General features: G+C 37.7%; 1 protein-coding gene across 2 annotated transcripts in view; it reads right to left on the bottom strand.

Annotated features, from left to right (window-relative positions):
• Positions 1-24,460, bottom strand: part of CWF19L2 (CWF19 like cell cycle control factor 2) — a 150,242-nt gene that overhangs the window by 82,760 nt on the left and 43,022 nt on the right. For both annotated transcript variants that reach the window (XM_019469300.2, XM_019469301.2), the window contains exon 8: positions 16,355-17,016. In XM_019469300.2, coding sequence (XP_019324845.2) covers positions 16,355-17,016 — 662 coding nt within the window. The remainder of the gene's footprint in view (positions 1-16,354; positions 17,017-24,460) is intronic.

Genomic DNA, 24,460 nt, shown 5'->3' with positions numbered 1-24,460 from the left:
GCGAAATTACTGAATAAGACAACAAATACTAGTTTATGACTAAGGTCATGGGCCAAACCTAGACTCACTGAAGACCAGAGAAATTTCCAGCCAAGGTTAGATTCCTGGCACATAAAAAGTTGTCCCAGCTTACTTCGCTAAGAAAGATCACTGCGGTACGGGGAAGGGATGCAGGCCGAGCCTGAAGGACTGACTCCTCAGTGAAGGAGACACAGCTAAGATTCCAAAACTTAAAGACAGCCAGACAGAAGAAAGCTGCACAGTGAGAGAAGCGCACAAAACTAAAGAGTTCCCCTTGAGTATTTAGCAAGAAACTGCCCATGGCCGGAGAAAGTCCCATCCCAAAGAGAAGAGGAGCGACATCCAGCATTTCTGGGAAAAGTGCCTGATCTCGCTAGCCAGACGAGGAAAGCTTCAACTCAGAAAGCACTGGGGACAGCATTAAAGGTCTCGCGTCATTACTGGGAAATAATAAGCTCTAGGCTAAATGTTGATCTACACCCAATGAACCAATGTTAAAAGCAAAAGTCTACAGGAGCAAAGAGTTTCCAATCAACTTAACCATGTTCCCCCAGGGCAAACATCAAGAATTAGTTACAGGAATGCAAAAATATCCCATGCTCAACACAGTAAAATTCATAGCATCTAGTAACCAGATAGCAGACGTGCCAAGATGTAGAAAAAAAAGACCTACAATTAGGAGAAATAGCTATCAAAATAAACCCAGAACTGACTCAGATGTAAGAAAAAGCAGATAAGAACATTAAAAGTTATTATTGTAACTGCATTCCATATGTTTTAAAAGTTACAAACAAGTAAGACATAAAATAGATCAGAACTGAATTTCTACAGTTGAACACTGGTGTCTCAGATTAAAAAAACAAAACAAAACAAAAAAAAACCACTAGATAGGATTCACAGGAGATGAAACTGCCAAGGAAAAAGTAGTGAACTTAAAATATTAGAAACTAGGGGGGCCTAGGTGGCTCAGTCAGTTGGGCAACTCTTGATCTCGACTCAGGTCACGATCTCACAGTTGCTGAGTTCGGGACCCATGTCCCTGCGCTGTCAGCGCAGAGCCTGCTTGGGATTCTCTGTCTCTATCAAAAATAAACAAACAGGGGTGCCTGGGTGGCTCAGTCAGTTAAGTGTCCAATTTCGGCTCAGGTCATGATCTCACAGCTCGTGAGTTTGAGCCCCGCATCGGGCTCTGTGCTGACAGCTCAGAGCCTGGAGCCTGCTTTGGATTCTGTGTCTCCCTCTCGCTCTGCCCCTAACCCACTTGCATTCTGTATCTGTTTCTCTCAAAAATAAATAAACATTAAAATTTTTTTTAATATAATAAATAAATAAACATTAAAAACTATGCAAAATGAAACATACAAAAAAAAAAGAATTTTAAAAAATAAAAAGAGCATCAGAGAACTATGGGATAACCTTAAACCTGACTACTTAGGCCATTGGAGTTCCCAAAAGAAATGGGAGACAGAAGAAACAAAAGCCAAATTTTCCAAACACCTGAAAAGCTGCTTAGAGAACTAAAAATTTCAGGGAATCCCAAGCACAAAAAAAAAAAAAAAAAAAAAAAAAAAAACTACATTAAAAAAAAACCCTATTCCCAGGGACATCATAATCAAATTGCCCAAAACTTGTGATAAAGAGAACAATGTTAAAGCAGCCACAGGGGGGATAAAAGAGAGACACACTTAGGCACACAGAAAAAAGTGTGACAGCAGATTTCTCATGAAAAACAATCCAAACAAGAAAAGAGCAGCAACATTTCCAAAGTACTTTAAATTATCAACCAAAAATTCTATACCAAGTGAAGGTATCTTTCAAAAACAAATTGAAATGAAAACTCTTTCAGACAGAGAGTTGAAAGAATGTTAAAGAAAAGCCTTCAGGCAGAAGGAAAATTATACCAGACTGTAGTATGGATTAACTCAAAGAATGATGCCCTACAAGGGTAAATGAAGAATACTTTCTCTTATTACATAAGTCTCTGTAAAATAATTATTTAAACAAAAATAATAACAATATATGAGAGGTTTATGACAAAGATAAGTAAAATGTATGACAATAACAGAAAAGACTGGAGGGGATAAATGTAAATAAACTATTGTAAAGTTCTTATGCCATACAGGAATGGCATAATGAAGTTGGAGAAGTTAAAAATGTATACTATCAAATCTAAAAACAAACAAAAAACCCCACAAAATACCAAAAAAATTATAACAAGAGAAATGAAACAAAATCATAAAAATATGTAATCTAAAATAAAACACATAAAGGGGCATCTGGGTGGCTCAGTCAGTTAAGCTGCTGACTTCAGCTCATGTCATGATCTTGCAGTTTGTGAGTTCAAGCCCCCCGCTGGGCTCTGTGCTGACAGCTCAGAGCCTGGAGCCTGCTAAGGATTCTGTTTCCCTCTCTTTCTGCCCCTCCCCCATTCAGGCTCTGTCTCTGTCTCTGTCTCTCTCTCTCAAAAATAAACATTAAAAAAATTTTTTTAATTAAAATAAGTCACATAAAGAGGAAAAAGGGAACAAAGAACACATAGGACAAGTAGAAAACAAAGAGCAAAATTAGACTTAAACCTTTATATCACATATATAAATGGTCTAAACATGTGAGTTAAAAGGCAAAATTGTCAGATAAAAGAGCAAAACTCAATGACAGAAAACATACCATAAAGACAAACACGTCAAATATAAAAGGGGGGAGCGGGAGATATATCATGTTTTACACTAGTCAAAAGAAAGGTAAAGTGACTTCTTTACTATCAAACAAATTAGATTACAGAGCAATAAATATTACCAGGGACAAAGAAAGCTGTTTCACTTCATATGAAAAAGAGGTCAATCCATCAAGAGTACAAAAGAATCCCTAATGTAAGAGAGCTTCAAAATACACAAAGCAAAAACTGACAGAATTGCAAAGAGAAAGAGACTAATTTTACAATTACAGTTGCAGATTTTAAGACCCCACTCCCAGTACTTAATATATTCTTCAAGAATATGGAAGACTTGAATAACACTATCACTACCACGACCTAATGGAAATTCAGAGAATACCCTACCACGTAAGAGAATACACATTCTTTCCTGTGCATGCCAACATTTACCAAGATAGGCCATATTCTGAGCCATAAAGCAAGTCTCAATAAATTTAAAGGGATTTAAGTCATACAAACTGTGTTCTCTAACCCCAATGAAATTAAATTAGAAATCGTTAACAAAAATCTCTGAGAAATCCTCAACTATGTGGAAACTAAACAGCATATCTGGGAATAACCCATGGTCAATAACAAAATCAAAGAGAAATTAAAAAGTACTGCAAACCGAATAAAAATATAAACATAACAGGGCGTCTGGGTGGCTCAGTTGGTTAAACGCCCGACTTCACCTCAGGTCATGATATAATGGTTTATGAGCTAGAGCCCCATATTGGACTCTGTGCTGACAGCTCGGAGCCTGAAGCCTGCTTTGGATTCTGTGTCTCCCTCCCTCTCTCTCTCTGCCCCTTCACCCACTCACGCTCTGTCTCTCAAAAATAAACATGTGTATATGTATATACATATACATATACACACACACATACATACATATACATAACAAATCAGAATTTATAGAATGCTAGTAAAGCATTACTTAGGGAGAAGTTATAGCTCTAAATGCTTATATTAGAAAAGAAAGATCTCAAATCAATGATCTCAAATCTATGTAAAATGATACAATCAATGGGTAAACCATTTGGTAGTTTCTTAAAATTTAAAGATATAATTACCACATGATCTAGCCATTCCTCTCCTAGGTATTTACCCAAGAGAAAAGGAAGCATACATCCACACAAAGTTCTGTACATGAATATTCCAAGAAGCATTATGTACAATAGCTAAAAACCGGAAACATTCTATATGTTCACCAACAGGTGAATGGAAAAATTGTTTTATCTACCAATGGAAAACTACCCACCCATCAATAAAAAGGAATGAATTACTGCAACAACATGGATAAAGCTCAAAATAATTATGCACAGTGAAAGCCAGACAAAAAAAGAGTATATAACATATGATCCCACTTACATAAAACTCCAGAAAATGCAAACTAGTCTATAATTAAAGAAAGCAGATGAGTGAAATCTAGGGGGTTTGTAAGGGTGTGGGGAGAGGTGGGAGAGAATTATAAAAGGGTACCAGAAAACCCTGGGGGATGATGGTTTTGTGAGAACATACATACTTCTAAACTTACCAGATTGTACATTTCTATGTGCAGTTTATTACATGTCAATTATACTTCAATAGTTGTTTTTCAAAACCCTCAAAGAGGAGTGATTTTAAAAACTTTCAAGCTAAAAACCCTGTCAGAATCTCACATATCAAGGATGTATCTATGATATTTCTAGTTTTCCTGAATTAGCACATTTCATCAGACTCTACTGAAATCAACTTGCATTTTCAACATACATTCTGAGTGGGGTAACAGCAAAATATATAAACAGGTCTTCAAATCAAAACTTGACCTAACAAGCAATTATTTCTAAATAGCAAATTCCCTTTTGGGAAAAAAAAAAAAAAAATAGCAAATCTTTCAGGAGACAGCATGTGAATTTTTTTAAAAAAAGACATTAATATCTGCAGAAATTCTGGAAGAACCATTTCTTCTCACAGAAAGAAAAAACACCATGGTGCTCAGACTAAGAAACCTAAAATATTTTAGCACCATTAGAAATATTAGGTAATGCACCATTAGAAAGGAAAATGTTTTTGTTCCTCTCAAATTCCTTCAGTCTACATTTTAAAAACCAATTAGGAAGAGCAGTAGGGACACTGCATTCACGTGAGCAGAACATCACTACCATTTACATGCTGCTAGACGTGGAGGGATTGCTTGTCAGTTAGTTGGACTGTTTTGTATGGAAAATATTTTTCAGTAACTTTTTCCAAATTCAATTCTGAGGTACACATCATTTTTATTATAAATGTAATTTCATTTCAAGGGTCAATATGTCAACAGATTCATGCCTACAAATAGGGATAAAAATAAAGGTATAAACACCTAAGAACAGATTCAAATTCTAAGAGTTCTAAATGCAACCTTTTCATGAAGCACTAGAAGCTGTTTCTTTAAAATGCCAATGCAGGGGCACCTGGGTGGCTCAGTCGGTTAAGCATCTGACTGTGGCTCAGGTCATGATCTCAGTTTGTGGGTTCAAGCCCCGCGTCGGGCTCTGTGCTGAGAGCTCAGATTCTGTGTCTCCCTCTCTCTCTGCCCCTCCCCCACTCACACTCTGTCTGTCTGTCTCTGTCTCCCTCCCTCCCTCAAAAATAAACATTAAAAAAAAATTTTTTAATAAATAAATAAATAAAGAGAATGCTAATCCTACTGTTGCATCATCATTGTAGAAATGAGAAATCCCTGTTAGTATTACAAGAAAAGGAGTTCTGGAGTCAGACTGACATGGGTTCAAATCCAGACTCTGTCCTTTACAAACTCTATGAGACTGGGCAAGTATCTTAACCTCTCTCAGGCTATAAAACCAAAAAGATGATCAATACCTACCCTCACATTATCAGAATCAAATGTGACAATGTATAAAACTATAATAAATTCAGTAATAGAATAAAATTCTAAACACAACACATAGCCTGATGCTCAATAATGGTAACTATTGCCACTGAGAGCCAATTACTGAGTCAAAGAGGAATGTTCCAACCAGTCCTCCATTCACCACGCTCAAAATCCAACAGTGAAATCTTTTCAAGAAAGGAAAGAGGGGTGCCTGGCTGGCTCAGTTGGAGAGGAATGCAATTCTTGATTTCAGGGTCATGGGTTCGAGCCCCGCATCGGGTATAGAGATAACTTAAACAAATAAACTTAAGGAAAATTGTTTAAAAGAATGTCCAAAAATGGTACACAGTAAGTAAGCAAATCCTTCCAAGGGGCCACAGAAATAGAAGCCTCATCACTGAGCCACAGAAGCCAACTCAAGCTCCCCCTTTCCTCTACATTCACTCCTTTGGTTCATGACTTCTTGTCTCTCAACTAGAGCTTCCTCGCCAATATTTTATCCTCAAATCTGTTCCATTTCCCAGACTGGCCTACACAGTATGTTGGAATCTTTCTAAAATACAAATCTGGGGGCACCTGGGTGGCTCAGTCGGTTAAGCATCCAACTTCGGCTCAGGTCATGATCTTAACAGTTCGTGGGTTCGAACCCCGCGTCAGGCTCTGTGCTGACAGCTCAGAGCCTGGAGCCTGCTTCGGATTCTGTGTCTCCCCCTCCCTCTGCCCCTTCCCTGTTCACGCTCTGTCTCTCAAAAATAAATAAATGTGAAAACATTTTTAATAAATAAATAAAATACAAATCTGATCTATTTCAAATCCTGGAGATACTTGTTACCAATCACTAGAGAATACTGTCCAACTCGGGAGCATGACTTCTGGAGCTGTTTACAAGGCACGTGAGGCATATTCGCTATAACTGCCTACCCATTTTCCTCCCATTCAACTACATTCCACAAGTTATTGAGAGGTGAATTTGTGCTATGCGCTCTACCAGGATTCAGAGACACAAAGACCATAAAAAGAAATATGCCCTCTCCTCAGGGAGTTACTGTATCTGACACTCCAAAATTCTACTCTCAAATGCTCAACTAGACCACGCTGACTTGTCTCCAAGTTATCTCCATGTCGATTACCCCTTCCCACTTACCTAATGAGTTCATCCCTCAAGACCCTATCTTTCCTGGATTCTGTTCCCCCAGTGATATCTCAGAGGAGTTAATCATCCCTTGTTGTACACAGGAATTATAATCATAAGGATCTATATTTAGACCTGCAACTAACTGTAAGTATCGCGGCATCTATGTACATATTTCTTCACATGCCTATATAACTGGCTCTTTGATACCGTGAGCTCCTTGAAAGCAGAAACTGTGTCATAACTGTTTTTATAGCACTAGACCTAAGAAGGAGGTGCTGAATTCAGTAAATGTAAGATGCACAGCAGAAAGAATCTGTCAAAGCCATCTAACTGAAGTTCCAAGGGACATGTCTGGTACAAAAATCACCTCCCCTCATCACTGCATTCCTGGTCATACCAGAACAGATACTTTTTCTTTTTTTTTCAAATCTGAATAAAAGAGAGTTTGTTTCTCAAACTTTCAACTTCCAAAGATCACTTAAAGAAAATATGACATGCACACGGACCAGTAATTTTAACTGTTCATCAACATTTTGGTCAAAATAAAAAGCTAATATCACCTCATGCCAGTCAGAGTGGCTAAAATGAACAAATCAGGAAACTATAGATGCTGGCGAGGATGTGGAGAAACGGAAACCCTCTTGCATTGTTGGTGGGAATGCAAACTGGTGCAGCCGCTCTGGGAAACAGTGTGGAGATTCCTCAAAAAATAGATCTACCCTACAACCCAGCAATAGCACTGCTAGGAATTTACCCAAGGGATACAGGGGTGCTGACGCATAAGGGCACTTGTACCCCAATGTTTATAGCAGTACTGTCAACAATAGCCAAATTATGGAAAGAGCCTAAATGTCCATCAACTGATGAATGGATAAAGAAATCGTGGTTTATATACACAATGGAACACTACGTGGCAATGAGAAAGAATGAAATAGGGCCCTTTGTAGCAACGTGGATGGAACTGCAGGGTATTATGCTAAGGGAAGTAAGTCAGGCAGAGAAAGATACCATATGTTCTCACTCATATGTGGATCCTGAGAAACTTTACAGAAGACCACAGGGGAGGGGAAGGAAAAAAAAAAGTTAGAGACGGAGGGAGGCAAACCATAAGAGACTCTTAAAAACAGAATAAACTGAGGGTTGATGGGAGGTGGGAGGGAGGGGAGGGTGGGTGATGGGCACTGAGGAGGGCACCTGTTGGGATGAGCACTGGGTGTTGTATGGAAACCAATTTGACAACAAATTTCATATTAAAAAAAAAAGCTAATAGCAGTTAAGTCATAACAATGAGAGGACATTTCAACTTTGTGAGCTGTGTGTGAATTAAATTGTTCTGTCACTTTTTCTCTTCTGAAGCCACCAAACTCACTGTGGTGCATACAAAGACTAAAAAGGAACACCAATATTGTGGGGATCCTATGTTGAAAAACACTGACCTGAGTTGTCAAGAATTTCTGTAATTTTCTCCTGTCACTCGCAAATTACAGCCACACTCTCCTCTTCTTCAACACCCCTGTGCAAGACCAATCCTTCCACTTGTCTGAGTATATCAGATCCTACATTTATCCACAGTACCCTTGGGATTTTGCCCATAAATTATGCCATCTATCATCACTCTTCTAAAATTGATACTTCTCCCTTAATATATAAACATATTCAAGTGTCTGCAACTTAAAAGAAAAAAAAGGGAAAGAGAAAGGAGGCACTTTACTTAACCCATGTTTCCTATGTACACTTTCCATCTCTACCACCTCATGACCCACAATCATAACTTAGTCTATGAAATCTGACTGATAAATCCTCTTTCACAATGATTTTTTTTATTTTTTTAATCTTTATTTATCTTTGAGAGAGACAGACAGACAGAACGCAAGCAGGGGAGGGGCAGAGGGAGAGAGAGACACAGAATCCGAAGCAGTCTCCAGGCTCCAGGCTCTGAGCTGTCAGCGCAGAGCCCAATGCAGGTTTCAAACTCACGAGCCATGAGATCATGACCTGAGCTAAAGTCTGACGCTTAACCAACTGAGCTACCCAGGCACCCCTACAATGACAATATTTTTTATTAAACTGCCAAAACCTCTATTATTTCTATCCAAAGGCATATCTTTGTCATTTTACTTGACTCTTCCCACCACTTCTTAGTATGCAAAGTTGAAGATTCAATCAAGAGAGGACAGTGAAGGGGCACCTGGGTGGCTCAGGTGGTTAAGCATCTGACTCTTGATTTCAGCTCAGGTCACAGTCGTGAGATTAAGCCCTGTGTGGGGCTCTATGCTGAGCATGAAGCCTGCCTGGGATTCTCTTTCTCTCCCTCTCATTCTCCCTGTCACTCTCCCTCTCTCAAAATAAACATTAAAAAAGAGAGAGAGGACAATGAAGGTATGCTAAACTCCAACCAAAGCTCCCAAGTTTCAAGAAGATAACTGAAATCCCAAGAAAGCTTTAAAAGCAATAACCTTCACTGTCCTAAAATTCATACTCGTACATCTTTTTTTTTTTTGGGGGGGGGGGGTATTTTCTAACAGAAATTGTTTATTAGGAGACAAAAAGTAGATAAGGATAAATTAGATGATATAACAAAAATTCTGAGCCTCTCTGATACTAATATTTTCAATATTAACATACACTTCACTTCATAGAATAATAGGTATCAAATAAAGACTAAAATGAGTTGCTGGGCACACAGTGAATACAGGACACATGATTTCATCTGGTTAACGCCACAGCAAAGACACCCCTTGGCAGCAAATGCAAGGAACAGACTCTCCCTTACTTTCTCTTAACATTGACAATAATGAGCAAATGCCCTGAAAGAAACCTCGCCATGACATCTGCAATCATCCTGTACGAAGGAAAAAGTACAAGCATTTCTCATTTTCCAGGATTACTGCTACATTTCAGAAGTCTTCTTCATAATTAATTTCTAAAAAACAAATCCCCTTTTCCCATTAAAATGTATTCTCTGTGCAGCACACACACACCCAACTCTGCCTAAAAACTTTTGAGGAAGAAGTAATTAAAAAGCCTCCACCCCAATGACATTTCAGAAACCCTGAGCACACTGCAATTATTCTTTGCCTGCTGGCAGTGTTCATAGATCTCCTGCCCTTAATTACTCTCAACGCTTGTTCGCCAATTTTCTCCCTGTCCAAGGATCTCATGACTATACTCAAAACCTTCAGAACCTGTCATCCTTCTCTTGTCCTTCTGAGCTCCCACAGCAAACTCTGCCAAGAATTATACCCAAAGGCTAAGACAGTATATAAAATGGGTTAGTTCCTGATACTAACTTTATAAAATCTAAATTAAGGACAGCACACTAGTTTTTGTTCATATGGCATAATATTCTAGGTTTCAGAATCCAGAAAATACACAGCTGATATATTTTCCAACAAAACAAAATTATCCACAAACGCATTTTATTTCTAGGAATAATAAGCTTAAAGTTCTTGAGCATATGGACACCTTCCTTCTAGAGGATGCTTTTCGCCTACTTGAGAAAAATGCAAGGCCTGAAGAGGACAAAGGAAAAGAATGAGAAATGTGATCACAGCAAGAATGAATGAAAAGTAAGGATGAAAAAGGAAAATGAAACAAGAAGAAAAAGGAAATCTACAAGTGATGTAAACACTATATATTACGTGAAAACTATAAAGAGTCTTTACAGAGAACTCAAAGAGTAGCCAAAACAGATGACTAGCTAACAAAAATAAAACAAACACTAACATTTATAACGATACGCCAAACTTCACTCAGATTTAAAGAAATGCAAATCAAGCAAAGATTCTGTTTCTCAATGATGCAAATGACAAAAGTTCAAGGCTAAAAAGTTCAATAATACTGATGGTAAGGAAGAGAAAAGTCATCCTAATATTTGGCTGGTAAGAGAGTAAACTGGCTAATATAACAAGATTTAGAAATATAATCCAACTGCTTGGAATTTATTTTGCAGCTATATTTAACCAATGTGCAAAGATACACATCGCTATTACTGCTGCACTTTTGTAAGGGCGACAAACTAGAAATCACCTAAAATCCACCAAGAGGCGACCCAGGAGAACTACTAGCTTATACCTCAGTTTTAATAGAATATTAAAGAGCCTTTAAAAAGTACATACATACAGGATGATGGGAAAACATCTTTAAGATATACTGATTGGGGAAAAAAAGACATCAAAGTTCAGAATGGTATATACATTGTGAAGCTATGTAACTTAGATAGGTAATTAAGTTTTTTATATAATATTATCTCTACCAAAACGGTCACAAACCCAGAAAATGGCTAAGTGTTACATACAATTGCCAGATAAAAAACATGACACCCAGTCAAATTTGAATTTCAGGTAAACAAAAATTTTGCGGGGTCAGTCTGTCCACATACTGCAAGGCACTTACTATTTTTTATTTGCTCAACCTGGCAACTCTCTCAACACACCACTGTGTGAGCTACACCCTCAACGCCTCAGTTTCTGCATGTGGAAAATACAGCACAGACGATTATTTCTTCTACTTGTACTATTATTTCTATGATTTTTCCCCCTACTTCTAAAACTTATTCATTCTAGGGGCGGTTGGGTGGCTTAGTCAGCTGAACGTCCGACTTCGGCTCAGGTCATGATCTCACAGTTCATGGGTTCAAGCCCCGCATCAGGATCTGTGCTGATGGCTCAGAGCCTGTAGCCTGCTTCAGATTCTGTGTCTCCCTCTCTCCCTGCCCCTTCCCCAATCATGCTCTGTCTCTCTCTGTCTCTCAAAAATGAATAAACGTTAAAAAAAATAAAATAAAACTTATTCATTCTAAAGCTCCCTAGAATTCTAGCATTTTATAAAGAATTCAGCATATACCCAGGATAATGTTCAAACTAACAGATTCCCACAATGCTTCAGTGGACCTCTTCAGTCCCTGGAAACAGACATTCCTCAACATGCTTCCTGGTCTCTGACTTTACACAACCCACACGGGCTCAGGAATCTTTTCTTTCACATATATGTAGATGATTTCTAGATTGTTCTTTCCTTCTCCAGTCAATCATGGAATTCATGGAAAGCTTCAAACCATCTGCAACACCAAAATGACAGAGCTAACAAAAATACTGCCTTCATGGGGTGCCTGGGTGGCTCAGTTGGTTAAGCATCCGACTCTTCATTTTGGATCAGGTCATGTTCTCACAGTTCGTGAGTTTGAGCACCTCATCAGGCTCTGTGCTGACAGCCTGCTTGGGATTCTCTCTCCCTCTCTCTGCCCCACCCCCAACCCCTGCCGCTCGTGTGTGCTCACTTGCTCTCTCAGAAAAAATAAACATTTAAAATATACACATGTACACGTGTGTGTGTGTGTGCACGTGTATTGCCTTCAGACCAAAAAAATACAGCTTTTAGTGAGTACCTATATTACAGTATATCTATCGGAAATGTACAATTTAAATATGACCTACAAATATAAAGCAATTAGAGAACCAGATGAAATACTGAGTGTAAGGCTATTTCCCACATAGCTGAAGTCACAGAAGTCAAGACCTACAGACTGCCCAATGTTAAGCCAACCCTGAGGATAAAAGTAAGAGTCTCCTCTCATTTTATGAAGCCAGTATTACTTTGATTCCTAAACCAGACAGAGACCCAGTAAAAAAAGAGAACTACAGGCCAATATCCCTGATGAATATGGATGCAAAAATTCTCAATAAGATACTAGCAAATCGAATTCAACAGCATATGAAAAGAATTGTTCACCATGATCAAGTGGGATTCATTCCTGGCCTGCAGGGCTGGTTCAACATTCGCAAATCAATCAATGTGATACATCACATTAATAAAAGAAAAGATAAGAACCATAAGATCCTGTCAATCGATGTAGAAAAGGCCTTTGACAAAATTCAGCAACATTTCTTAATAAAAAACCTCGAGAAAGTCAGGATAGAAGGAACATACTTACACATCATAAAAGCCATTTATGAAAAGCCCACAGCTAACATTATCCTCAATGGGGAAAAACTGAGAGCTTTCTCCCTGAGATCAGGAACACGACAGGGATATCCACTCTCACTGCTGTTGTTTAACATAGTGTTGGAAGTTCTAGCATCAGCAATCAGACAACAAAAGGAAATCAAAGGCATCAAAATTGGCAAAGATGAAGTTAAGCTTTCACTTTTTGCAGATGACATGATATTATACATGGAAAATCTGATAGACTCCACCAGAAGTCTGCTAGAACTGATACATGAATTCAGCAAAGTTGCAGGATACAAAATCAATGTATAGAAATCAGTTGCATTCTTATACACTAATAATGAAGCAACAGAAAGACAAATAAAGAAACTGATCCCATTCACAATTGCACCAAGAAGCATAAAATACCTAGCAATAAATCTAACCAAAGACATAAAAGATCTGTATGCTGAAAACTATAGAAAGCTTATGAAAGAAATTGAAGAAGATATAAAGACATGGAAAAACATTCCGTGCTCATGGATTGGAAGAATAAATATTGTCAAAATGTCAATACTACCCAAAGCTATCTACACATTCAATGCAATCCCAATCAAAATTGCACCAGCATTCTTCTCAAAACTAGAACAAGCAATCCTAAAATTCATATACAACCGCAAAAGGCCCCGAATAGCCAAAGTAATTTTGAAGAAGACGACCAAAGCAGGAGGCATCACGATCCCAGACTTTAGCCTCTACTACAAAGCTGTCATCATCAAGACAGCATGGTATTGGCACAAAAACAGACACATAGACCAATGGAATAGAATAGAAACCCCAGAACTAGACCCACAAACATATGGCCAACTAATCTCTGACAAAGCAGGAAAGAACATCCAATGGAAAAAAGACAGTCTCTTTAACAAATGGTGCTGGGAGAACTGGACAGCAACATGCAGAAGGTTGAAACTAGACCACTTTCTCACACCATTCACAAAAATAAACTCAAAATGGATAAAGGACCTGAATGTGAGACAGGAAACCGTCAAAACCCTAGAGGAGAAAGCAGGAAAAGACCTCTCTGACCTCAGCCGTAGCAATCTCTTACTCGACACATCCCCAAAGGCAAGGGAATTAAAAGCAAAAATGAATTACTGGGACCTTATGAAGATAAAAAGCTTCTGCACAGCAAAGGAAACAACCAACAAAACTAAAAGGCAACCAACAGAATGGGAAAAGATATTTGCAAATGACATATCGGACAAAGGGCTAGTATCCAAAATCTATAAAGAGCTCACCAAACTCCACACCCGAAAAACAAATAACCCAGTGAAGAAATGGGCAGAAAACATGAATAGACACTTCTCTAAAGAAGACATCCGGATGGCCAACAGGCACATGAAAAGATGTTCAACGTCGCTCCTCATCAGGGAAATACAAATCAAAACCACACTCAGATATCACCTCACACCAGTCAGAGTGGCCAAAATGAACAAATCAAGAGACTATAGATGCTGGCGAGGATGTGGAGAAACGGGAACCCTCTTGCACTGTTGGTGGGAACGCAAACTGGTGTAGCCACTCTGTAAAACACTGTGGAGGTTCCTCAGAAAATTAAAAATAGACCTACCGTATGACCCAGCAATAGCACTGCTAGGAATTTACCCCAGGGATACAGGAGTACTGATGCATCGGGGCACTTGTACCCCAATGTTTATAGCAGCACTCTCAACAATAGCCAAATTATGGAAAGAGCCTAAATGTCCATCAACTGATGAATGGATAAAAAAATTGTGGTTTATATACACAATGGAGTACTACGTGGCAATGAGAAAGAATGAAATATGGCCCTTTGTAGCAACATGGATGGAACTGGAGAGTGTGATGCTAAGTGAAATAAGCCATACAGAGAAAGACAGATACCATATAGTTTCACTCTTATGTGGATCCTGAGAAACTTAACAGAAACCCATGGGGGAGGGGAAGAAAAAAAAAAAAAGAGGTTAGAGTGGAAGAGAGCCAAAGCATAAGAGGCTCTTAAAAAACTGAGAACAAACTGAGGGTTGATGGGGGGTGGGAGGGAGGGGAGGGTGGGTGATGGGTATTGAGGAGGGCATCTTTTGGGATGAGCACTGGGTGTTGTATGGAAACCAATTTGACAATAAACTTCATATACTGAAAAAAAAAAAAAAAAAGTAAGAGTCTCCTAGTGCCAGCAGCTGGGGACTAGAAACAGTTACCTTCCAGAGTAGGTGGAGCAAAGCCTGGACAATTATATAGGTAGATAGCATAAGACATTCTCTAATCCCTGTCCTGTTTATCCAGTCAGTACAACCAGATTTCTCCTTTGGTTTCCTGGGAACAAAACCCTGCCTTGAACCAGAGCCCATCTGACTGGGGCCCCCATCACTCAGTCCAGGTTTTGCCAGCTTCCTCCCACTGAAAGCTGCACATGGTGCTTTATAATCCACAGCTTCAGATGGGATTAAGAAAAATGATTTGCCATACTCATGACCCCAAACCACAACGTTTATACCTACTACTGCCACCAGTGATTTCTATTATTTCCTAAAACCTCTTCCTTGAGGGTCCTATTCATTTGGTGGTATTTTAAAACATATTTTAATGATCATTCTAAGATACTCATTATTCTTTGGACACTTTTTTCCCCACTTATGGCTATTTCCAATACAACCAACTCTATAGCTAAGTCAATTTTTCCTAGGTTTGATCCCACTCAACCTGGGTTTCCTGTTCTACTGACTCAGCTCTGTATATAAGTACAAGAGGTGCAAGAATAGTAACACCAGTGAGTGTTATGCCTAATTACTACAGGTACAACCACTAACCTACCTATATTTCCCTTTTTTTTCTTTTGAGAGAAAGCATGGGTGCACACATGCAGGCAGGGGATGGGCAGGGTGGGAGGGAGGAGGGAAGAAGGGAGAGAGGGAGAGAGGGAGAAAGGGAGGGGGAGAGAGGGAGAGAGAGGGAGGGAGGGAGGGAGGGAGGGAGGTAGGGAGGGAGGGAAGGAGGGAGAGAATCTTAAGCAGGCTCCACACTCAGCACAGAGGCCAACGTGGGGCTTAATCTCATGACCCTAGGATTATGACCTAAGCAGAAGTCAAGATTTGTATGCTTAGCCAACTAAGCCACCCAGGCACCCTTTTAAAACTCTAACATTATCTTTAAAACCAGTCAACTGTTCAAAGTGGATTATTTCTTTGTCTGCAAAACAGTCCATTAATTCATGCTTTCCTCTATAGGATCTTTTGTGTATCTTTTTCACTTCATATGTGGGCTACCTCCAGATAGGCATGCCATATTTACAATCATGATTACGCTTTACAATTAAGTGGTTTCCTTTGAAAGCAATTATGGCAGCAAGAGCACAATCTACCAAAATACCTCCTGTGGCATATCCATTTCAAAAGATTATTAACTCATTTAATATTTTAATGTGCAAAAAAGCAACAGATTTTGAGCTAATATAGCCACTGAGTTCTTCCATTTATTAAATGAAACCATGAAATGAAATAAATGCAACTCATAAAACAAAACTACTGATTTGTTAAATGGGCAAATCTTATCTCTTCCACAAAATTTAAGAAACAGATTATAACTCACATCTCATTAATAACTGATTTCTTAAAAATACGGCTCAATTTCTTTGAATCTTCTGAAATTTAACATTTAACAGCTTAATAAACAAATGACAGAATACCCAGCAGCGGAAGACTTTGCGTCCTGCACATGCTCTTTCTTCACAGAATCACCTCTCAAGCTTTCGTCCCATGATTTTTCTCTTGTGTCTTCAGAAATGTGCCCACCGCCGACACTGCCACGGGTGTCCACTGACCGTTGATTTGAATGTTTCCTGTCTCCTTCTCTCCTACCAGATTGGCTCCATGACGATGAACTTTCTTCACTGTTTTCTGTGGGTTTTCGAAAACCACGATGCACAGAATCCTGAGTGACCGGTACTGAAGATGAACTAGATGGGTCAAAATTTCTGCCCCTGCTATGAAATGACAGTTCTTCATCATCAGAGGGTCTTAAAAATTTAGGTTTCAAATTTCCAAGAGAAGAAAACTCTCGATTTTGGCTCAGATTGGATTGTCTTCTATATATTTCTGAAGACCCCGACCTATTATCTTTTTCATCACCGCTAGACTTTTCTTTATTGACACTGTTTGTAATACTTGTTGAACTATATCTATCCCTTGAACTTTTATTATCTTTTACCAAGTCTGATTTTCTACTTTCTTGACTACTTTGTGCTGTATCTGAACATGTTGGTCTCCTCCACCGTTCTCGTTTACACTCTTCTTTTGTGGATGCAGTTTTTTCAGCTTCTTCTAATTTCGACTGAAATATTTCCATTGACTACAAAGGAGAGAAAGTAAACAAGATATCTGAAATTAAGAAAGGTTCAATGACTCGTACTCCCATTTGGCATTGTGCCGTGATACACCATCATATGGCACAATGAAGAAAAAACCAATAAAGGAGAGAAGAAAGAACCCATACAATCATTCTACCTGATAAGGGCTTAAGTGTGCCCTCTCCCAACTCATGCTGAAGCCCTAACCTCTGGTACCTCAGAACATGACAGCATCTAGAGACAGGTGCTTGAAGTTCAGCTGGGCCCTAATTCAACCTGATGGATGTTCTTATAAGAAGAAATATGGAAATACAAAAAGATACAATAGATAAGTACACAAAGAAAAAATACCATGTGAGGACATAGAGAAGGCAGCCATTTATAAGCCAAAAAGAGATGCTCCAGAAGAAACCAAACATTGTAACACCTTAATCTTGGACTTCAATTTTCCTGAATGTGAGAAAATAAATTTCTGTTGTTTAAACCACCTGGTCTGTAGAACTTTGTTATGGCAGCCCTAGCAAACTAATATATCATCCTAAGATAAATGCTTAAAAAAAATATGATTAGTCAACAAAAAATTACCAAACAATGAAAAAAATATAAGAACTCAAATGTGGGGCCACTTAGACCAACTGCCCAGCACTAAAACAAAATGTAATACAGAAAACAGCAAAGATATCATTTATGAAAAATTAATTCCTACTGTCAGTGAGATTCAAGAGGTCACAACATTACTAAAACAAAACAGATTCTCATGAAAAAGAACAGTCCAAGAACAAGACAAACTTGTAAATGAAAACTACGTGTCCAAAAATATGCATATATATATATATATAGTGAACAAAAGAAAAGAAAACATCCAAATTAGTGAACTCCACACTAGTCTGGGAATTCTGTCTACTTAAGAAAAGATGGTAAATAAATGTAAGTTATAAGGAAAAAAGACAAGGACAATTAACTCTAGAAAATCTAATATGCATATATGGGTACTTCCAGAAGGAAAGAGCAAAAATAGAGCAAAGTATAACAATATAACAATAATATCAGTAATAAGAATAATATAAGAAAATTTCCCGAGCTAATTTCCACATATGAAGGGCTTATCCAGGAGTGCCTGGGTGGCTCAGTCAGTTAAGCGGCCGACTTCAGCTCAGGTCATGATCTCGCGGTCCATGAGTTCAAGCCCCGCATCGGGCTCTGTGCTGACAGCTCAGAGCCTGGAGCCTGTTTCAGATTCTGTGTCTCCCTCTCTCTCTGCCCCTCCCCCATTCATGCTGTGTCTCTCTCTCTGTCTCAGAAATAAACGTTTAAAAATAAAAAAATAAAAAAAATGGAAGGAAAACTTTCAAATTCATTCTATGAGGCCAACATTACCATGATACCAAATCCAGATAAAGGCAACACCAAATAAGAGAACTACAGGCCAATATCCCTGATGAACACAGATGCAAAAATTCCCAATACAATACTAGCAAACCAACAATCCCTATCAAAACAACACTAGCATTCTTCACAGAGCTAGAACAAACAATCCCAAAATTTGCATGAAACCAGAAAAGACCCCAAATAGCCAAAGCAATCCTGAAAAAGAAAACCAAAGCTGGAGGCATCACAATCACGGACTTTGAGCTGTATTACAAAGCAGTAATCATCAAGACAGTATGGTACTGGCACAAGAACAGACACTCAGATCAATGGAACAGGATAGAGAACCCAGAAATGGACCCACAAATGTATGGCCAACTACTCTTTGACAAAGCAGGGAAGAGTATCCAATGGAATAAAGACAGTCTCTTCAGCAAGTGGTGCTGGGAAAACTGGACAGTGACATGCAGAAGAATGAACGTGGACCACTTTCTAACACCATACACAAAAATAAACTCAAAATGAATGAAAGACCTAAATGGAAGATAGGAAGCCATCAAAATCCTCGAGGAGAAAGCAGGAAAAAACCTCTTTGACCTCAGTCACAGCAACTTCTTACTCAACACGTCTCCAGAGGCAAGGGAATTGAAAGCAAAAATGAACTATTGGGACCTCATCAAAATAAAAACTTTCTGCACAGCAAAGGAACTAATCAGCAAAACAAAAGGAAACCAATAGAATGGGAGAAGATATTTGCCAACGACACATCAGATAAAGGGTTAGTATCCAAAATCTATAAAGAACTTATCAAACTCAACAACCAAAAAACAAAGAATCCAGTGAAGAAATGGGCAAAAGACATGAATAGACACTTCTCCAAAGAGACATCCAGATGGCCAACCGACACATGAAAAAATGCTCAACATCATTCATCATCAGGGAAATATAAATCAAAACTACAATGAGATACCACATCACCTTGTCAGAATGGCTAATGTTAACAACTCAGGCAACAACAGATGTGGTGAGGATGTGGAAAAAAAGGATGTCTTTTGCACTGCTGGTGGGAATGCAAACTGGTGCAGCCACTCTGAAAAACAGTATGGAGGTTCCTCAAAAAATTAAAAATAGAACTACCCTACAACCCAGCAATTACACTCCTAGGTATTTATTTATCCAAGGGATACAGCTGTGCTGTTTTGAAGGGGCACATGCATCCCAATGTTTATAGCAGCACTATCGACAACAGCCCAAGTATGGAAACAGCCTAAATGTCCATCAACAGATGAATGGAGAAGAAGATGTATACATATACAATGGAGTATTACTTGGCAGTCAAAAAGAATGAAATGTCATTTGCAACTATGTCAATGGAACTAGAGGTTATTACGCCAAGCAAAATTAGTCAGTCAGAGAAAGACAAATATCATAAGACTTCACTCATATGAGGAATTTTAGATACAAAACAGATGAACCTAAGGGAAGCAAAAATAATATAAAAACAGGGAGGGGGACAAAACATAGGAGACTCTTAAATATAGAGAACAAACAGAGGGTTGCTGGAGGAGTTGTGGGAGGAGTGATGGGTTAAATGGGTAAGGGGCATTAAGGAATCTACTACTGAAATCATTGTTGCACTATATGCTACCTAACTTGGATGTAAATTAAAAAAAAAAAAAAATACCAGCAAACCACTTCCAATAGTACATTAACAGAATCATTCACCACAACCAAATGGGATTTATTCCTGGACTGCAAGGGTGGTTCAATATTTGCAAATCAATCAATGTGATAATATCAGTAAGAGAGAGGAAAAGAACCGTATGATCATTCCAACAGATTCAAAAAAGCATCTAACAAAGTACAACATCCATTCATGATAAAAACCCTCAACAAAGTACATTTACAGGGAACATACCTCATCATAATAAAGGCCATCTATGAAAAAACCACAGCTAATATCATCCTCAATGGTAAAACTGAGAATTTTTCCTCTATGGTCAGGAACAAGACAGGAATGTCCACTCTCACCACTGTTATTTAACATAGTACCTGAAGTCCTAGCCTCAGGAATTAGACAACAAAAAGAAAAGGCATCCAAATTGGCAAGGAAAAAGTCAAACTTTTGCTACTTGCACATGACAAGAAACTATATATTGAAAACCCACCAAAAAATTGCTAGAACTGAAACACAAATTCAGCAAAGCTGCAGGACACAAAATGAACATAAAGAAATCTGTTGCATTTCTATACATCAATAATAAAGCAGCAGTAAGAGATATTAAGTAATCAATCCCACTCACAACTATACCAAAAACAATAAGATACCTAGGAATAAACCTAACCAAAGATATGAAAGACCTGTACTATGAAAAGCACTGATGAAAGAAATGGAAAGATGACACAAAAAAATGGAGAGACATTCCATGCCCATGGATTGGAAGAACAGTTTTAAAATGTCTATACCTCCAAGCGATCTACACATTTAGTTCAATCCCTATCAAAACACCAACAGCATTTTTCACAGTGCTAGAACAAACAATTGTAAAATTTGTATGGAATCACAAAAGATCCAAAATAGGCAAAGCAATCCTGAAAAACAAAAGCAAAGCTGTAGGCATCATAATTCTGGACTTCAAGTTATATGACAAAGCTACAGTGATCAAACCAGTATGGTACTGGCACAAAAATAGACACATAGATCACTAGAACAGGATAGAAAACCCAGAAATGAACCCACAACTATATGGTCAATTAATCTTCAATCAAAGCAGAGAAAAATATCCAATGCAAAAAAGATAGTCTCTTCTTCAACAAATGGTGTTGGGAAAACTGGTCAGCTATAAGCAAAAGGTTGATCCTGGACCACTTTCTTACAGTATACACAAAAAGACAAACTCAAAATGGAATAAACCTACATGTGACACATGAAACCATAAAAATCCTAGAAGAGAAGACAGACAGGAACTTCTTTGACATTGGCCCATTAATTTCTTACTAGATATGTCTCCTGAGGCAAGGGAAATAAAAGCAAAAATGAACTATTGGGACTACATCAAAATAAAAAGCTTCTGCACAGCAAAGAAAACAATCAACAAAACTAAAAGGCAGCTTACAGAATGGGGGAAATTACTTGCAAATGACATATCAGATAAAAGAGTAGTATCCAAAATATATAAAAAAAACTTATAAAACTCAAGGCACCTGGGTGGTTTAGTTGGTTAAGCATCCAACTTCAGCTCAGGTCGTGATCTTACAATGCATGAGTTCAAGCCTCACATTGGGCTCTCTGCTGTCAGCACAGAGCCCACTTCTGATCCTCTGTCCCCCCCACCCCCGGCCTTCTCTCTGCCCCTCCCCTGCTCATTCTCTCTCTCTTGCAAAATAAACAAATAAACTTTAAATTTAAAAAAAAAAAACTCAACACCTAAAAAATGAATAATCCAATTAAAAAATGGGCAGAAGACCTGAACAGACATCTTTCCAAAGAAGACATCCAGATGGCCAACAGGTACACGAAAAGATGCTCAACATCACTGATCATCAGGGAAAAGCAAATCAAAGCTACAATGAGATATTACATTATTATCAGAATGGCAAAAATCAACAACACAAGAAACAACAGGTATTGGTGAGAAGACAGAGGAAGGGAAACTCTCTTGCAATGTTAGTAGGAATACAAATTGGTGCAGACACTGTGGAAAACAAAGTTTCCTTAAAAAGTTAAAAATAGAACTACCCTACGATCCAGCAATCACAACACTAGGAATTTACCCAAAGAATACAAAAATACAGATTCAAAGGGATACACGCACCCTGATATGTATTGCATCATTATCTATAATAGCCAAATTATGAAAACAGCCCAAGTATCCGTTGACTGATGAATGGAGGAAGAAGATGTGGTATACACACAATGGAGTATTACTCAGCCATAAAAAAGAAAGAAATCTTGCAATTTGCAACAACATGGATGGAGCTAGAGAATATTATGCTAAGCGAAATAAGTCAGAGAAAGAAACACTATATGATTTCACTCATATGTGGAATTTAAGAAACAAAACAAACAAGCAAACGGGGCAAAAAAAAAAAAAAAAAAGAGAGAGAGAGAGAGAGAGAGAGAAAATGAGGCAGACCAAGAACCAGACTCTCAACTATACTGAACACACTGATGGATACCAGAGGGGAGGTAGGTGGGGTGATGGGGAAACAGGTGATGGGGATTAAGGACAGCACTTGCTGTGATGAGCGCAGAGTGATGTCTGGAAGTGCTAAATCACTACATTGTACACCTGAAACTAATATTACACAATATGTTAACAAACTGAAATTTAAAACTTAAAATTTTTTTTTCAAATTATTTTAACCAAGTCTGAGAGGTGAGATGGGGGATCAAAATATGGCAAAATTATTATCTTAGCCTAGGCAGAGATAATCCCTAATGTTTCATTTTTTTAATTATTTAAAATTATAGATTTGACATGTTTCTTAAATCAAGTAATAATATGAACAGAACAGAAATGATGGCAGCGGAGGGGGTTGGGGCAGGAGGGAGGGCAGTTTCATAATGAAAACATTGCCTTAAAGGCAGCTTTTTACTTTCTTATTGATACATGAAATAACGGTGTATCTACCATTAGTGGCTTCTTAGAGTCAATAAAGTATGGTAATGATAAAAAAAACACCAATTACCACAATTTATCCAATTCTCATTATATTACCTATTTTACACCACTTAAATGAGTTTTAGGAGACAATACCTAGGGGTTCAAATCTACTGATTAACCATCTAATCTTGGTTAAGTTATTTAGCCTCTGTCTGCCTCAGTTTCCTCATTTGCAAAATAAGAATAATAGTACTGTTGTGGTATTAAATTAATTAATTATACATGAAGCACTTCAACAGTGTTTGGCACATGAAAAGGACCCAAATTATTATTAATGCTCACAAGAATCCTACGAGGTTGCTATTTAATAGAGGTGTTTTTATAACGGGGAGAAAAGGAAGCTAAGGCCACACACCAAAAGAGGAAGAAAACGTATATTGAAATTAAGGAATATTTGACTACAAAGCCAATGTTTTTACTGTTCTAAAGCATTCAGAAATTATAACAAACTTCACAATTCAAATAGTAAACTTATAATAACCCTATCAAAATTTAATAAAAATAACATACGAAGAAAACTGAAGGCCATTACATATGTAAGTGAAGATATAAGTTCAAAATAAGATATTAACAAATTTAATTTAGTAGCATATTAAAGGAAATGCCATGATCAAATAGGAGTCAAAGAATGCAAGAGCAGTCTAACATTAGGAAATGTATTAACACAATTCATCTCATTATCAACTGAAAGAAAAAAAATCCTATCATCTCAAAGGACATCACAACAGTTATTTCATAAAAATTAAGATACCCATTTATAATTTTAAAAAAGGAAACAAAAGAACACCTCTACTATCTACTAAACTCTGAATGCAAGGATACTTTTTAAAGATGATGATCTTCATCTTAAATGCAAGAAGCTAGCATTTACATGGAAAAACAAGAGAACTAGCTTCCAGGGCTTCTATCAAAGTTCTGAAATTCTATTTTGAGAAGACAAAAAAGATCAAACATCATTAATAGTGAGGGGATAAAGCAAAGAAATCATTTGTAGATAACTATCTTTCCAGATGACCCAATTTAAAAAATTAGATTTAATGACGCGAGTTTAGAATAATGGCCTTCTAGCACCAACAGCAAGTCTGAACCCACAAAGGAAAAAAGATTCAATATAAAATAGAAAAAAAGATTTTTAAACCTTAAGGACACATGCATAGTAATTACACAGAGAAATTTACTGAAGAATATAAATGAAAATTTGAATAAATGTCCAATATTTTAGGATGATTCAACATTATAAAGATATTAATCATCCCTGATTTAGTTAAATTTAGTTAAATTTAGTTAAATTCAAATCAAAATTCCAAAAAGATATGTAAGCTTATGATAAATTTTGGGAAAATGTTTCAGTTGAGCTTGAACTTGACAAAACAATTTCTACATTTTTTAACAATTTTTTTACATTTAACAA

This window comes from Panthera pardus, unplaced genomic scaffold (assembly GCF_024362965.1).
Source record: "Panthera pardus isolate Hobbes unplaced genomic scaffold, ASM2436296v1 HiC_scaffold_12, whole genome shotgun sequence".
NCBI classification, from domain to species: Eukaryota; Metazoa; Chordata; class Mammalia; order Carnivora; family Felidae; genus Panthera; species Panthera pardus.
The sequence above is the reverse complement of the archived record's forward strand: the minus strand, read 5'-3'. Positions and strand labels throughout refer to the sequence as shown.